At 32.1% G+C, this 17300-nt stretch overlaps 3 protein-coding genes across 4 annotated transcripts; 1 reads left to right on the top strand and 2 right to left on the bottom strand.

The window, feature by feature from the left end:
- Positions 1–4621: 4621 nt before the first annotated feature.
- LOC18028324 (protein ODORANT1) lies at positions 4622–6154 on the top strand. The gene is made up of 2 exons (XM_006413572.2): positions 4622–4951; positions 5452–6154. Exons 1-2 carry the CDS (start codon positions 4689–4691, stop codon positions 5999–6001), a joined length of 813 nt encoding a protein of 270 aa, XP_006413635.1. The 5' UTR covers positions 4622–4688; the 3' UTR covers positions 6002–6154.
- A 2025-nt stretch (positions 6155–8179) lies between these two features.
- LOC18028325 (FAM10 family protein At4g22670) lies at positions 8180–11024 on the bottom strand. The gene is made up of 10 exons (XM_006413573.2): positions 10758–11024; positions 10322–10376; positions 10087–10239; positions 9838–10006; positions 9687–9751; positions 9463–9603; positions 9186–9302; positions 8722–9075; positions 8526–8583; positions 8180–8416 (listed from the first exon to the last, which is right to left on the bottom strand). Exons 1-10 carry the CDS (start codon positions 10865–10867, stop codon positions 8319–8321), a joined length of 1320 nt encoding a protein of 439 aa, XP_006413636.1. The 5' UTR covers positions 10868–11024; the 3' UTR covers positions 8180–8318.
- Positions 11025–15573: 4549 nt separating this feature from the next.
- Positions 15574–16543, bottom strand: LOC18028326. Of its 2 annotated transcripts, none has more exons than XM_024150140.1 (2): positions 16198–16543; positions 15574–15725 (listed from the first exon to the last, which is right to left on the bottom strand). In XM_024150140.1, exons 1-2 carry the CDS (start codon positions 16541–16543, stop codon positions 15574–15576), a joined length of 498 nt encoding a protein of 165 aa, XP_024005908.1. The 2 variants fall into 2 exon arrangements, with proteins under 2 accessions (XP_024005908.1, XP_024005909.1); XM_024150141.1 differs by having other exon boundaries at positions 15574–15706; positions 16194–16543.
- Between the last annotated feature and the right edge of the window lie 757 nt (positions 16544–17300).

Genomic DNA, 17300 nt, shown 5'->3' on the forward strand with positions numbered 1-17300 from the left:
TCGTACAGTTTGTTGTTGAAGACGGATGAAGCAGCAACGATTATGGTTCAATCAAACGTGTCTGGGCTTAGTATGGTTCAAATAAAACTATCGTGGGCCAAAATATAATTTACTAAATAATTTTGGGCCTTACAAATATTTGTTCGTGGCGATGCAAGACCCAACAAGAAGATGTAACTTGTCGGAAAACATTTTCCTTTGTAGGTCCGATTAAATATGTTTAATCACTCTGATTCAATTTGTATAAGTAATGTAATATCAATAAAAAAACTTTCTCATCCATACGTTTTGATTCTTTCTTTTTCTCCTTTGTAGGTCCGATTAAATATTTCAAACCATTTTGATCCAATTTGTATAAGTAATGTAGCACTTATAATAGAAAAAAAAAAACTTTTTCAACACTGAGGTCAAATGGCTTACGGCTAAGAAGTTATAGAACTTAAAGTTGAACCAATACGAAAGCTCATTTAAAAAGAGAACCAAGAAAGTGGTACTACCGTACTATAGATGAGGCGAGTTAGGAGGCAATCCCAAGTTATTTCTCACTTAAGTCGTAGACCTTCATCAACTTGTTTTATGATTTTTTTTGTTTGGTTTAAATTCATTATATGATTCAAAAATAACATCCTAACAAATATTCTTCTGTCTTGATTTTTTTCTTTACAATAAGAGTTTTTTACACCCACACACAACAAAATAGACTATTAGTTATATGCAAATATGTCATGCAAATTTGGTTCTCAATTTACTAACATGGCGTTTTTCTTACAGAAACTGAAAAAAAAAATGATACTCTTAGTATCTTAGTAATTAGTAATTAAAAAAAATACTCTATATATATATATATATATATATATATATAGAGGGAGGGACAAAAATGACTTCGCTACGACAATGCCACCTCTTTATATCTATAGTTCCATACATATATATGCATGCATAATATAATGACGATGGCATTACTCGCAAGTTACGTAAGTGGTGACTTGAAAATGGGATTAAAGGAAGAAGTTGATTTTAAAAAGTTTGATTAAGGGAACCTGCGATGATTAAGAGTCTTGAATTAATTAATAATAATTAGTACATGAGAGTTGTAGAGAAATAGAAGAAAGTGGTGGCCTGTGGGGTTTAGAGCGGAAGTCTCGATTCCTCAAGTGTTGAAATGTCACTTTATACTTTGTGTTGATATATTATTTAAGTTTAAGAGACTTAATCGACTAATGACCGGGGGGGGTGTCGTCCATTTCAGAAAAAATAAATAAATAAATAAATAACATAAGAAACATGAGAAAATAAAGTATTACAAGTTTGTGTATATTTTAAAATTTTGTTATTACATTATATGTTGATATATAGGAACTATACTCGTTGGAAATATATCAGAAATAACCATTTCTGACCAATTTGCAATAGAATTGGCAGTTGGTAATTAGATGTCTTCTTATAGCATGTACATCAGTGAATCCCTAAGAAGTTCACCAGAAAGAGGTTCATTAGTATATAATAATATTTTTTTTTAGTTTTAGGTTTTTCTTTTTTTTTTAATTCGAAAATTATAATTTTTAACCAATCAGGATGCTTCATTTTGGGATGATACTGTCTCTTCAAGTTCGTCGGGATGATACTGTCTTTTTAATATTAAGATTTTTTGCTTCAAAAATTGTGCCATGAACTTCTCTTGATCCCTTGATGTACATGCTCAAATAATTATGTTAATTTACGTATGCACGAGCAATTGTGAAACCTTTTTCCTTTACTTAATTTATTAATTTTTCTGTCATTAGGATTTGTCTTAATCACACGCAAACAAACACTTAGGACCTGTGTGAGTTACATTTTGTCGGGGGACCATGATTAACAAAGAAGACAAGAGACACAACTTGTACGAAGTGGTGGTGACTTAAGATTCATTTTATGAAGTAAGGAATCATATTTTCACACATGATAATTTAACCGAAAACATTTTAATTTTTGTAAACTATTTTGATAAGATAGAAATTCAGTAAGTACTATATGTTTTACTTAGAAAATAATGATTCAACCAGCAAGAAGAAATAAGAGTAGTGAATCTAGTGACTCACGGTGGGAACATATATTGTATTTGGTGTTGAAAAAATCGTTATAAGAGGAAAAAAAAAGTTTTGTAATTGTATTATTTTGAGCAGTTGCAGTACGAAGCACAAGTCAAAGATATCGGAATCAAGAAAAAGAATGCTAAAGCATTAATTACTAACTCATTTCGTTGAATTGAACTTTGTCATAGAGCAGAAACATAAACAGTCTTCTGATTTGTTACCATAATATAGTACATAGAGAGACCCTTGTTGCATAGAAATTTTGAAAGAAATAATAATGTATATTGCGGATTTTTGATTATCCGAATCCATTAGAATTTAACGTGTTGGCATTGCACTTCAATGCCTCAAATTAAGTTTTAAAATGCAACATATATATAAACACCAAAAAACCGATAAATGTCGTATTCTCTTAGAATTTGGGTCAGAACTTTTATTTGACATTTCGGTATACCAATGAATATCTTGCTTTGTATCCCCATGTTTCATCATATTAGGATATATAAGAGTATTTCACAATGTCATTTTTTTGGTTAAGCTTCCACTATATTATTCGATGGCGCCGTTAATACCATATTTAGCGTACATTATTTTATAGAAGACTTTTGGAAACACTTCCGATCGGAGTAAACAAATGAAAGAACCGAGACACAAAATCACACGTCTGGTAAAAATTTATGTAATATGATACGGCAAAGAATATTTTACTTTAAAAGACTTCCCTGTAACAAAACCATGAACCCAGAATAGCAAGTTATCCACAAGTCACAAAGATTAGAACTGTCTTGAACCTAAATTGCTATAGTGATTTCTATACGTGAACACCTACGTGTCAGATACATATTCGTCGATATTTATTTTCCCGTATCGACGACCAAAGATATTGTTTTCAATATACACTGTGGAAGCTTTTTCCTTGACATTTATGATTTATATCAATATACCGTACGTAAATAGGTTTATTTGAGTTGAGAAAATGTTTTCGTTCAAAATATTTTTTTCTTTACCTTTATGTTGATTATATTAATTGTGAAATGGAGAGACTAAGTATATTCTTTTCAGCTTATGGCAATAATGGTAAAATACAAAGTATATTGAACAAGTATTTGGTTCAAAAATGTATGAGTCGCACGTGTAATTGCGTACATTGGCACGCACCCTATCCTTTCATATTAGTTCCAAAGTCATTTTCACCAACCAAATGCAACATCTCCAACACTCTTTATGAGAGCCTATTTGCGACAGATTTGACTAAGTAAAACAGACTATGCTAATTCTTAACCTTAATCATTTTTATGAGATTTTTTTTTTATAAGAAACCTTAATTCTTTAACTGATTAACTCCTAATTGATCTATTTTATATATTAAAATGGACCATTCAATATAAAAATAAATGAACGGTATGACCCATTGTATATAGATGTACGATTGATATATCATTAATGCTATAGATATTCATAGATAAAGTAAGATACAAAAGAACTTCGTCGAAACTGTTGTAATTTCCCCATCATGACATCTGTATATACATACATAGGTTGTATCATTGTATGTACCTTAAAAATATTCTGATCGATACATTTTCTGATCATATATTTTTTCTGTAATTTAATGATAAATAGGTAATATATTAGACCAAGTTACATTATAAGTATTTTAAAATATTATTTAATGATATATTCTACCCAAAATGATAAATTTGATTGGTTAATACTCAACCACTATAACCAGAGATGTATATTGTTTCAAGTGCCGACACATATTTGCTACAAAAAGAAAACAGCAAAAACTGAGAAATAGACGGTAAAATTTTATTTTTGGTAGTTCTTTACCGCGTCGAATACTAAAATAGAAAAATTTGCCACTGTAGTTTTTAACGAGGCCAGACTTGTTTTGCTTTCATTTCCTAACATGCATTATTTTATTTTTTTGTTATGTTAAAACTATATGATTTTTAAATATTTTCAGTTGACTTCTATTATTGTAAAGCCCTAATAAAACTTTATTATATATATATAAGAGTGTAATATTTGTTATAGTCATCTACTCTTCTTTTACTGTTTCTAACACCATTAAATTCGTGCTTAGAAATTACTCTATCCGTTTTATAATAAGTGTCGTTTTAGATTTCATTTTTTGTTTCAAAAAGAATATTATTTTGCATTTTCAATGTAATTTTTACTTTTATTTCCTGTTTTATCCCTCATTTAAAGATAATAGTTTTTGTAATTAAATGTTATAAAAATATATTAATTAAGAATATATTTGTATATTTTATTAATTTTTTAATATGTGTGAAATATGTCAGAATGACACTTATTATGAAACGGAGGAAGTATGAAACTTTTATTTATATAAATGTAAATTAAGTTATTGTTTTTCCTAAAAGCAATTCTGAAAAAACAAAAAAAATCAATATGTGGGGGGAAAGGTGTGAGAAGGTTATATATAGGTGGGTGAGCTTTGGTAAAGCTTTTGACATAATTTACAAGCTGTTGAGATTTTTCCATCCTCAATAACTCTTATTTTCGCATCTCTTCCCTCTTTCTTCTCTTTATTTCACATTCCCATATATATACATTCACACATATAATTATAAGCAATAATATTAAATGGGGAGGCAGCCATGCTGTGACAAGCTAGGGGTGAAGAAAGGGCCGTGGACGGCGGAGGAAGACAGGAAGCTCATAAACTTCATGCTCACCAACGGCCATTGTTGCTGGCGAGCTTTGCCAAAGTTGGCCGGTCTCCGCCGCTGTGGAAAGAGCTGCCGCCTCCGGTGGACCAACTATCTCCGTCCGGACTTGAAGAGAGGCCTTCTCTCTCATGATGAGGAACAACTTGTCATCGACCTTCATGCTCATCTAGGCAACAAGTAAGCCTACATATCATATGCTAATTAATCCCACAGATTTTTGCTAAATTTTACTTAGTGATTATATGTCCGGATTTCCGGAGCTTGATCAAAAAACTTATTTTTTGTGTTTATGTCTAATTGTAAGTAAAAAAAAAAAAAAAAATACAACTTGTAACAATAGACTTAAGATAAACAATATTGGTTTGCATTGCATGTGAATTATCCAACATGAGTAGTATATATGTGTGAGTTCTGCAACTTATATATGCCCATATTAACTATACAGTTCCAAATATGAAGGTCAAAATAGTAGAATCATATGGACGAACTAAATTTTTATTTGCATTTATTTTTCTTTGAAAATAAACTTCAAGACAAAGTAACGTCCTTCTCTTCCGAAATAATGTTCACTTATTTTATCAAATGTCTTGTGTTTATATTCCAAGATTTGAACATCTCCACCAACACTTAATAAAATATTATCTATTCTTGTGATTAACATTTTTGCTGTATTATAGGTGGTCTAAGATAGCTTCAAGATTACCCGGAAGAACAGATAACGAAATAAAAAACCATTGGAATACTCACATCAAGAAAAAGCTTGTTAAAATGGGAATCGACCCTGTGACCCATCAACCTCTAAACCAAGAACCAAATAGTACAGCTAATCCCAATAACATTTCCTCGACTTCAGATGATATCATCTCTATGGAACCAAAGACAAGCAGCACCAAAAAGGTAGAGACGAGAACTGGTGCAACTACAGAAGAGGAAAGCAGCAGCACGGTTACTGATCAGAACAGTTCCATAGATAATGAAAATCATCAACTTGGTAACATTTGTAATGATGAAGAATTGTTTAGTTACTTATGGTCCGACGAAACTACTATAGGTCAGGCCTCGTGGAGTGATATTAACTATGGAGTTGATGGAACATTATATGAAGATAATATTTCCGGCGCCGGAGCAGATTTTCCGATGTGGTCACCGGATAGAATCAACGGCAAAGATTGGACATTTTTAATGGATTATTGCCAAGACTTTGGTGTTCATGATTTTGGGTTTTGACTTTTGACTCTTCACCATGACATATTGGATACTCCACGGAGATGAGTCACAAGCATTAATAGGTGTCATGTTCTATGCATAAACATATATGTACATTATATGTATTATATACGCATATAAATTAATTATAAACATAGTATCACTGTAGCAAAGAAATCCATGTAAGCAGCAAGGTTGCACCATGGTTTGTACGTTAGGGTATGGTGTACGCAAGGATTCGTCAAAGTCAAGAAAATATAAGGTTAATTCACTTTGGTTTGTATATATTTATCGATATCTAAAACTAATCTAAATTAATTTTGAAAACGACTGTGATTCTTTAGTTATAGTTTTTTTAGTACTCGAAAAATTGTACACCAAAATTCAAATTACTTAAGGCTCCATAACCGTTAATAAAATTTGTAGTGGTCGAAAAAACATGCATCTAAAAGACCAATTTTGTTAAACCTCGACGCATAAGACGATTATCATTGAACTATATTGGGTTTATATAGTTCTCTCTTCAACACCCAAACCGAGTAATTTCTGAATTAATTTGGACGATTAAGAATTTAAGATTCGCTATCAACGTTTGAACCTTCTAACTTAGAGCTGTGGCTCCTATTTGTTTTTGGGTTTTCTAACATTGACCATGTATCATATCTTTTATAATTTTTATTGATGATTTTCAAAGACGATATGATTTTAATCAGTTAAAATTGAGTATGTGGAGGAGTTTCCCAGTGTACATCCACATCACAATCCTTCTTGAGTTGAATCAGTTTTCGCACCAATAAAATTCTTTTCTTTTTTTTTGGTAAAAAGACCCATAGAAGCAATAATCTTTAAACAGTATGGATTTTCATATCGTTTTCAAAAACATGTTCAGTAGTTCACATAAGTGTAGAATAATTATAGGAAATAGCTTTTGTTACCAACCACATAGTTCCTCAATTGCTATTAAATTACAAGTGGACAGATTCTTATAGATACAAAATATTTGATTTAACTCTATAAGAATCTGATCAAATAAGTCAAATAGCATCTTAATTGTTCTTAGACATAACTCCAAAGCTTTTATTTTTCAGGTCAAATCATTTGAAAAATTAATTGGGAATGTAATAACGTCAACACTAGACTTGTATATATTTGGTCTCCACTTATTTCGTCAACGAACTAAACAAAAGAGTTTTTTTCTTCTTCACATTAAATGCCCTTGAAAAAACAGTTTCAGCTAAAGAATTTTGATGGACAAAATTTACCCTTTTTTCTGTTTTACATCAAAGTATGGTAAGGAATCGCTAAGTTGTCTACTCATAGAGACATAGAGTGCACGGTGTACACTTGTATCAAATAATCATTAGAATGGTCATATGATTTTTCTAACTATACAAAATTACCGAGTGTACCCTTGTATTCATCTTATTCTTTACAAAATTTACTTCTTAGAAATTAATAGAACGATAACTCGGTACTAAAACGATTTGCTTTGTCATCTTTTAAACCTTTTAACGGTAACTCGGTACTAACCCATGTTCAAATTAAAAAACGGCCTAGCTGACTATATTTAGCCGACTATATATATATATATATATAATTTATACAGATCACTTGTATAACTAACTATAACTGAGATTTCTCTTCTATATCTGACTATATTCACTTGTATAGCTGACTATATTTATCTGACTATAGTGATTTGAATTTTTCTTGTATAACTGACTATATTCACTTGTTTTAGTTGTTCTTTTTTTTTATTGAGGTTTTTTTCTTGTATAACTGACTATAGATATTCTCTTATTGAGAATTTTTGTTTTTTCTTTTGTTGAAAATTGATTTTATTTTCTCTTTTTTTCAGCAGGTTTCATTACTAAGTAACAAGTTCAAACGGAAGTCTAACACACAAATAACTTGATCATAATAATTGATCATTGAAAAAGAAAAAAGAATGACTTTGAACTTTTTTTCTCTCTCAATTTCAAGACATGATAGCAAATGTAATTGTACTTCTCTTTAGTTTTTATTTTTTTAATTTAGATATGAGTTTGAACTTAATTACCTTATGCTTTCCTACTTTGAAAATCAAATACATTTCTTTCATACCTGTTGATTCTTATAGTAGTTATAAGTTATATTACTTATAATGGGGTAGACGCTAGTCCGTAGCTTAGCGCATAGCGGAATTTTGAGCACTGGTACTAACGAAAGAAAAAGGTTATGTTTCTGTTCAAGTTTCTCTGACAACAAAAAACTTTAAAAAAAAAAAAAAAATCTTCAACATATCTCTCTTCTCAACGCAATTAAATCCAGAAATGTCAAAGACAAAAGTTGTCTTGATTTACTTAGGACCTCCGAACTTGCCCATCATCTTTGCAATCACCGGAGCCACCTTCGGATTCGCCTGATGCTTCGCCAGATTCGCAGGATTCTTCATCACTGTTCAACACTCAAAACATATTATGAATAAGCCTCAAAAACAACAAAACTCCTCAAAACATTAGAGTTACAACAACATCAAATGCAACAAGTTTTAACTGAGTCATACCATCTTGAAGCGCAGCCATGACTTCCGGGTCGCTAAATGCAGTCATTAGCTCAGGATCCTGGTCACAAATTTTTAAAATCAATTTCCCAAATTTTTAAAATCAATTTCCCAAATTTTTAAAATCAATTTCCCAAATTTTAATCCTTTCTTTGCAAATACAACTTCAAAAATCTTAACTTTGCTAATTTACACTTACATTCAATATTTTGCTGAAGTCAACACCACCAGGCATACCTCCAGCACCTGGCATACCGCCTGAACCGGGCATACCGCCTGAACCGGGCATACCGCCTGCACCGGGCATACCGCCTGCACCAGGCATACCGCTAGAACCGGGCATTCCTCCCGGAAAACCGCCAGGCATACCGCCTGAACCGGGCATTCCTCCTGGGAATCCACCGGGCATTCCCGGAAATCCGCCAGGCATTCCTCCGGGGAATCCGCCGCCCATACCTCCAGGGAACCCGCCGGGCATACCACCCGGAAAACCACCTCCTGATTGTCTGCTCGATGATGACTGTTCTTGTTTCTTAGCTTTATCATAGGCAGCCTTACAAAGAAAAAAGAGACACGGATAAGCCCAGCAGACAAGTATCTAGGGAATTGATAATGTCAAATTCAATTGAGGCAAATGTTATCAAAAGATTCTACAGGTCTAACCTGTGCTTCAGCGCGGCGACGTTGTCTCTCACGTGCAGCCTTTTTGTCATCTCTTTCCTTCCTTAATCTGTCATACTTCCTACGGTGCTCCTCAAGCTTATGAGCGTTAGGCTCGACCTACAAATTTCCAAGAAAGTTTACAACTTGATCACAATATTTTCAAGAAAGTTGGCGACTTGATCACAAATTTCAAGAAAGTCTGCAACTTGATCACGCACGCGAACGCATTGTTTATGAATCAAAAGAAGATTAAACGAAGAGACAAGCCAGCGCATACCTTTTTGAGCACAGCGCTAAGTTCCTCATCATAGTCTATCGTAGATGCAAGGTGCAGGTCTTTTGCAGCCTCTGCCCATTCTCCGAGCATGGCGCGAGCCATACCACGTGACTTGTATCCCTTAGCAGAATCAGGATTAATCTGCAATCTCAAAACACACAAAAGAAGATTCAGTATCATAGCTAAGAGAACAAAATTCCCGGGGAAGTAATAGACTACTATACCTCCAATGCGGCGTTTGCATCTCGAATAGCAGCGTTTGGCTTCTTCAACTTAATGTAGACACTAGCTGAAACACAAATACAGGGCATTTAATTTAGGCACAGAATGCCATTGGTGGAAGTTATAAAAGAACATATATCAGCTTGTACTCACCTCTGTTTCCATACATAATAGCTGATGTCGGATTCAAAATTATTGCCTGAGTTAAATGCTCAATTGCTTCATCAAACTTTCCTTCAGAGAGCGCCTCCATGGCTTTGCCCTTAGCTTCTTGAGCAGCTTCACGATTCTCATCAGTCACCTCCACTGATGCATCCCCCATCTGTTAAGAGATAATAAACAGAGAGAAATTAGAAAAATCGAAAGCTGAGGTTTTGTTCATTCGGTTCGGTCAATATTTACCTTCTGAGGAGGATCATTATCAGGTTCAACAGTGTCTCCTTCAAGCTCTACATCGGATTCAACAATCTCATCCTCCTCCTCTTCTTCTTCCACTTTCGGTTCTTTGGTTTCCTCCATATCATCATCACTCTCTTCTTCCACTACGAAACTCTTCTGTTGAACAGAAACAATCAATCAAATACAAACTCTTCTGCAAACCATAAACGAATTCAAACAAGCATAATAATGGTTATACCTCTTTGGTGTCTTTGTGTGCTTCATTAGCAGCAGTAGGTAGCTTAGCACCGAGACTGAAATCATAAAAGTTCCAAAATTTCATCAGAATGAGAAAGCCACAGAACACTCCTCAGATTAACAAGCAATTTCAGACCCTCTAAAGTACGATAGAACAGCCAAAGAGATCAAAGCTACAAAAAAAAAGGTTTAAATCCGAGAAATTGAAACTAAAGACATGAACTTTCATCTACAAGAGAGAAAAGCGTATATCAATTTCCACGAGATTTCAACGGAATATCAGTATATCATACACGAACAAGCTCACTTTCCACAAGCATAGACACAAAGATCAATACTTTCTGAGTCTCAACGACCAAAGATACAAACTAAAGCATATCAGAAAACGATTAGATCGAAGCAAACGAAGAGAGAGGGAAAGAGTAAAGGAAATAAACCTCTCGAGATACTCGCGGAAGAAGGAGAGCGAAGGTGTAGAGAGAAGGGAAGGGTCTGACTTGCATTGATCGATGAAGACCTTGAGTTCACTAAGCTTCGTCGAATCCATCCTTTGCTTCCGATCTGAGAGAGACAGAGAAAGTGTGTGTTTAGGTCTGAGTGTTGTTAAAGTCTCGTCTTTTTCTTTTTAAGTCTTTGTTTCGAAATCGAAAATTGGAGAAAAAAAAGAGAGGAATAGGGTTTGTTCTGCTTCTAGTACCTTCTGATTTCTAGTCTTCTGCTTCTTTCTCTCTATGTTAAAACGGATAAGTATCGGCGGATTTGGACCGGACTCACGCTTCTTCGTAAGAGAAAAACAAAAACTCTAACCGATAAAACTGAACCAAACCGGACCAAAATGAATAAGGTGGAAAAAAAATTTCAGCAATCTGATTGTTTAAAAGGTTACTCTTATTGTTTAAAAGGTTAAAAGTGAAACTGAAACGATTTTAGTGCAACAGAATTGTAATATTAACTAATTAAATTATAAACTACTTAAAGTTACTTTTTCTTATCTTATATATAAAAATTGCTCAATTCTCTCCAGCTAAGTGACACATCAGCACTACCTAAGTGACACATCAGCACTAGAGAGAGTGATACATGTTCCAAAAAATTATTTCTATTATTAATGCATAAATAAAATTTAAGTTAAATTTCATTATGTTAAAATATTAAATCATTAGAATAATATAAACTAAATTCAAATTTAAATCAAATATCATAATGTATAAAAAAAAAAATTTGAGATTTTAGTTTTGTCTACTCTTTTTTTCTTCTATATGATTTATTCATATTTTTTAATTAATAAAGATAATTTGTTTATAAAAAAATAAAGAAAAAATGTGAGTAATAAAACTAAAAATGAGAATAATAGATTAAGAAAATTTTAAACAAATGAAGAACAAGTTTTTTAGAGTTAGAAAACCACAAAACACAAAAAACATTCATTAAACAATCGAAAATATAACAAATTATCAAAAATAAAAAGGAAAATGACAAAATAGAAAAAAAATATGATAACAAATAAATAGAATCAATGAAATATGTGAAAACAGAACATAAATATGGTAAACTCTAAAAAATAAAAATGATCGAAAAAAATAAGTTATGAAAAAAAAAGATAGATTAAGAATTTCAATCAACTGAAGACGAATTTTGAGATTGCTAGATTGAGATTTCAAAATAATTGTTAGATTGAGATTTAAAAATAATTGCTAGATTGAGATTTCAAAGAAAAAAAAATAAAAAATAAAAAAAAATAGAAAAGATTATTAGGGTTATAAAAATATTAAGGAAATTAAAAAAAAAAAATTAATAGTTGAACTAGACAATTAAAAGTATAAGTAAAATAAGATCTGTACATAACACGAGTTCTAGTTAAACTAAACTGTGCATGACTAGATACGCAAGTCATCGTTAAAGGGTTCAAAACGAAAATACAATAGAAATAATGCGCAGTAACATCAAGAATATTTTTTTAAAAAGAGTGAAAAGTGAGGAAATTAATTAAACGGTAAAAATGCCAAAGACCAATGTGGCCAGAAATAAGCAATTGAATGGTTTGTGTGTGTGCTGATAAATAATGTCAACGTATTATCATTCGAATTTAAATCCGATAGAAAACATGATATTGATAAAAATATTTGCATACCCAAGTATCAATATCATGTTTTCTATCATATAAACGTAGAATTAAATAATTTTGTCTTGGTCCAAATTGATAAATTAAAACATAGCGACGAACAGAATTGCAACGAATAGCAACCTTGTTTCATTCTTCCTGCTTTGCCACATGTTACATTACAATACCAGATCAATTAATTATCAGTCTCTGTTAAAATTGCACTATGAGCTAGCTCACAATCATTCTTATAACTTCATGAGATTCTTGGCTGTAGTCTACGATTTTCAGTATAACTCTAAATTAATCTAGATCCATATCTAAGTTATCATATTCTTTCTCATATGATCAAGAAATAATGTATATTGGTAGTTGCATTTGGGCTTATAAAATAAAATATGATTATCATGCTCAACCGACGTAATAAACTCCGTAAGTTCATAAATAAATTACACGTAATCTGCAATCGCGCGTCATGTTCAAAATTCCAATGTAAGTTACGTAACTATGTATATTAAAAATAATATATAGTAAATGATGATATCATAAACATGATAACTCATAACTGAATAAGAACATGCTTGATTAAGAACAATATCAATCATAGTATACGAACCTTGACTAATAATACCGCATGAGAATTTGTCGGCAACACCACACAAGGTTGAAAGTCCGTCTGCGGGAGATCGGGTGATGTTGGAGGATCCTGGCTTCGGTACGAATGTATCACAGATGCAAGTCACCTGTTTCATCCAAATACAAACTAAACGGTTTAGTTTAACCGGTTAGATTTATCACAGTATGTGGTTTCATCATTACTTGAATACGTGTTAAACGCAGAGCCGTAAAACCTTATGTTTTAATATGTACTAGCTAGTATTCAGAATGTAAAATACATTGTTTTACTTAGATTGTTATAACGGATAACAATTGTAGTTTTTTTTTTAATTTTAAATATAATCAAGAGCGGTCCAATTAATGCGAGTGCTTAAGAACTAATCTACACATGATAAAAAGTATTTCTTGTCTTTAGGTCTTAGGCCACCTTCCCTTACCTCAATGCTAACATATTCGAATGGTGAACAAGAATTTAAGTAAAGTCGTAAGTTTGAAATTGAAGTAAAGTCGTAAGTTTGAAATTGAATCTAAAGCTTTACATAAGTTTGAGGAAAGTTTATTTATATTTATGAATCCGCCATAAATAGTATCGAATGGTGAACAAGAATTTAAACAAATTATGGACCAAACGAAAAGAGAAAAAGAAAAAAAAAAAACAAGGTAATCTGCTTGGTCGTTGGTGTCCAAGAGATCTGAAGCAGTTTTCGAGGAGGTCTTCCATCAATGACGAACATACAGGATCATCCTTTAGCTTTGTCTGTGCCACCGTCCTTCCCGGAATAATCACAACCGTTAGAACCAGCAAAACCATCACAATTTTCTTAGTATAATCCATGATTTGTTGATTTTTCTTGTTATTATTTCACTTTCTTCCTATCTGATTTCTCAAAAGTATCGTTATATATTCGTAGATACGTCTTGGAATGTATCTTGTTGACACTTGGTAATTATTAATCAAGAATGTAGTTATATGTGTGTGTTTACGCTGTAAGTACATATTTTTGAGCCAATATACGACTTTATCCTTATTGAAGTTTCCTCGTATTTGATCTGATTTTTTTCTTAGTGTTAAAATCATCGTATTTGATTTGTTTCGAGAATAAATATCTTATATATTGTGACATGTTCAAGTATATTATAAGAAAGAAAAAAATACTGATAAAAGGCTTGAGAGAATAAATTGAATCTCCGTGCGGAGCATTAGTTTAGGAGACGTGAGAGCCACATTTGTACATCCTATGCAGATTAACCTACAAAATAAGATACATTCTTTTAGCCAACACAAAATTATTGATATATTGATCAATGATACAAAGCGCATGATAGTTGTAAGAAGAAACCTATGTTTCCTTTGACTATATTAGTTTGTATTTTTATCCTAATACCAGTAATAAAAACATTTGATGTTGCTGCAATCTTTCGTCACCTCAAGCAATGGGAAGTAAAAAGTGCGACTTAAAATTTTTTGTAACATGTTGAACATATATTACCCGAATTTAAATAATACTAGTATTACAACCCGTGCTACGCACGGACATATTTTTATTTTTTATGTATCATACTTTTTTCTATTAATGTTTTTTAATACAATTAAATTATTATTTGAGAAAAATCAATTTCATTATAAAAGACACTTATTTACTCAAGATGGATATACTCATGTTTTAACATAGTGAATTTTATTTCAAGCATTTTAAAAATAAATAATCATCACATATTATTTCATATATACCCATGATTGTCAATAATATATATTATTATTATTACTTTTGTTTTGTTCGAACATATTATTATTACTTTGGTATTGCTAAACTTAAGTGCAAAATTACATGAAATCTTTATAATAGGAATGGATTTTTCAAAATTGACGCAATAAATATAGATGTAAATACATTATAGAGAAAATAAAAATAAATATTTTTAGAGTCTAAAGTCCTGCACCTAGGCTTCATGATGGAGTGGTGGAGGTTATTTGAGCCAGCGAGTTCGGTGAGGCATTGGGTGGTTCTCGTAGACTTGGTGTTTCCTTCGGGAGATTTGTTGTGTTCGGTCTGAGTGTCTGAGTTCTCCTCTAGACTCTAAAAAAAATTTTGTAACATGTTGAACATATATTACCCGAATTTAAATAATATGTATGAATGGTTACATATATAAATATATATATTGGTTCATTAACCTTAGTAATTTTGATTAATTTATTTAATGAGAATGTTATATTGTTTTTCTTGTTTTTTGTGAATAGTTTCTCCTTTATTTTCATAATGTTAATTTATACATGATAATTTCCTCTAAATTAAATTTAACTCGGTGCCCTGTATATGCCTTATATACAAACTAATCCAAAAATATCATCATAAATGAAGGACACGACCATAAATACAGTAATTCAAAGACACACGTACGGGTACATATGAAATCAAATGAACGTACTTAACTTGAATTCTCAGATTTAGAAAGGAGGAAAAGGCAAAAGAAGAAGAAAAAGAATCACACAAAATTAGTCGGTCCAAAATTAAAATGAAGTGAAATTGAAATTAAAACATACCGAAGATTAGACTTGCAACAAAACCAAAAACAGCCATCGATGCAGCAACTGTGTTCACTCTTCCTTTATTGCCCTCACTTGGGCTATTGCCATTGCTACTACTGCTACTGTTGCTGCTACTGCTACTATTGCTGCTGCCTCCTTCTTCTATCTCTTCTTCTTCTTCTTCTCCTTTTCCACACAAAACCAAAAATCCATTAATTATTCAGAATTTCACCATTCTTGTTTGAAATTGCACTATGATCTCAAAAGTCTATGGGTTTATACAGTTTCACCCATATATTTTGGTCTAGCATATTTATTAACAAGTTCGTGACGTTGTTGGTGTAACATTTATCTATAGTCTCTATGATTTTCTAATAGAATGGGCAATAAATGGAATACCCTCTCCAAGATATTTAATGCTTTCCACCTTATATAAATTGATAACCATGGTCAAACCTACGTCTAATGTAGATGCGTAATCCGTGATCGTCAAATTGCAATTTTTCTAACGTAATTTTCGTAATCACATGTATAACAAACACAATAGTAATGATATGCATGCTTAGGTAATTATACAACTACATAACATGCATAATGAGTCACAAGATGGTTGCTTATGTATACGTACCTTTGCTAGTACCGTTGCAAGAATATTTGTCCAAAACGCCACATTGGTTTGTGATTTTGGCGGAGTAAGGTCCTGTGATGTTCACAATCGCCGGGTTTGCAATGTAAAGATCACAAAGGCAAGTGACTTGCGTTTTGTTCGCGGATTTGAGATCGTTGCAGCACTCTTCCGTTGGCGTTTCTCTAACGGTTGCGAAACACTTTTCGAGGAGGTCAGGCATCACCGTGGCACATGTAAGATTCATCGTTGGAAACATCGGCGACAATGGCTCAGCTAAACCCGGAGCAATCGCAACCGCTAGAAATAAAACCGTTGCAACCACTGAAACCTTGTTAATGTAAGCCATGTGAATGTCTAAAACACTAGCAAAAGCAAAAGTTTTTGTGTTTTTTTTTTGTTTTTGTTTATAGGGGGACTATTATTTCACTTTGTTGTTCTTATGTGACTTCTCAAAATGTGCATTACCTTATATATAGGACTGTTGGAGTGGAATGTACATTATTTATTAGTAAATAATTTATAAACTTATTTTTTGTGTGCTGTCATACAAACAATTCTCTTTCATAATCCTTGTTTAATTTAAACTTTTATATTTTTACAAAGTTGACTAGAAACATGTGAGTTTTTTTCTCTACCCATGTTCCTCGCATTTTATTTGTTTTGAGGGTAAATATTTTATGTAGTGACGTGTTCATGTATATTGGAGAGAAATTGAAATAAAACTTTAAACATATAAAATGGAATGCTTAGCCTTTGACAAGAAAAAAAGAAAAAGAATGGAATATTTAGCGAAGAAATTGCGCAAGGGACAGAATGTCGAAAATCATTATTAAGCTGGACAGTGCTGACAATTCAAAGATATGTTTTATTATTAATCAAGATCCTACAACTAATCAGCAATTTTTATAAGCATTAAAATTATATAATTTATCATAATTTGAGATGGGTCGACAATCCCTTCCAGTGATGTGTAAAGAAAGCCAACTACTAACACAATTTCAATGCCTAATACAATTCCTTCCAGGCTGAGACCTGTATGAATAATGTTAGTCGTTTCATCAAATCACTGTAACTCAAATGTAGTTAAATATTATTGGAAATTA

The sequence above is a fragment of the Eutrema salsugineum genome, unplaced genomic scaffold (genome assembly GCF_000478725.1).
Source record: "Eutrema salsugineum unplaced genomic scaffold, Eutsalg1_0 scaffold_1, whole genome shotgun sequence".
In the NCBI taxonomy this organism is placed as follows: Eukaryota; Viridiplantae; Streptophyta; class Magnoliopsida; order Brassicales; family Brassicaceae; genus Eutrema; species Eutrema salsugineum.

Coding starts and splice junctions, on each gene's coding strand:
- LOC18028324 (XM_006413572.2), top strand. CDS start 4,689: ATGGGGAGGCAGCCATGCTGTGACAAGCTAGGGGTGAAGAAAGGGCCG. Junction 4,952..5,451: donor CATGCTCATCTAGGCAACAA/GTAAGCCTACAT, acceptor GCTGTATTATAG/GTGGTCTAAGATAGCTTCAA.
- LOC18028325 (XM_006413573.2), bottom strand. CDS start 10,867: ATGGATTCGACGAAGCTTAGTGAACTCAAGGTCTTCATCGATCAATGC. Junction 10,240..10,321: donor CACACAAAGACACCAAAGAG/GTATAACCATTA, acceptor TCTGTTCAACAG/AAGAGTTTCGTAGTGGAAGA. Junction 9,303..9,462: donor TTAGCGCTGTGCTCAAAAAG/GTATGCGCTGGC, acceptor GGAAATTTGTAG/GTCGAGCCTAACGCTCATAA.
- LOC18028326 (XM_024150140.1), bottom strand. CDS start 16,543: ATGGCTTACATTAACAAGGTTTCAGTGGTTGCAACGGTTTTATTTCTA. Junction 15,726..16,197: donor TTGCAACGGTACTAGCAAAG/GTACGTATACAT, acceptor AGATAGAAGAAG/GAGGCAGCAGCAATAGTAGC.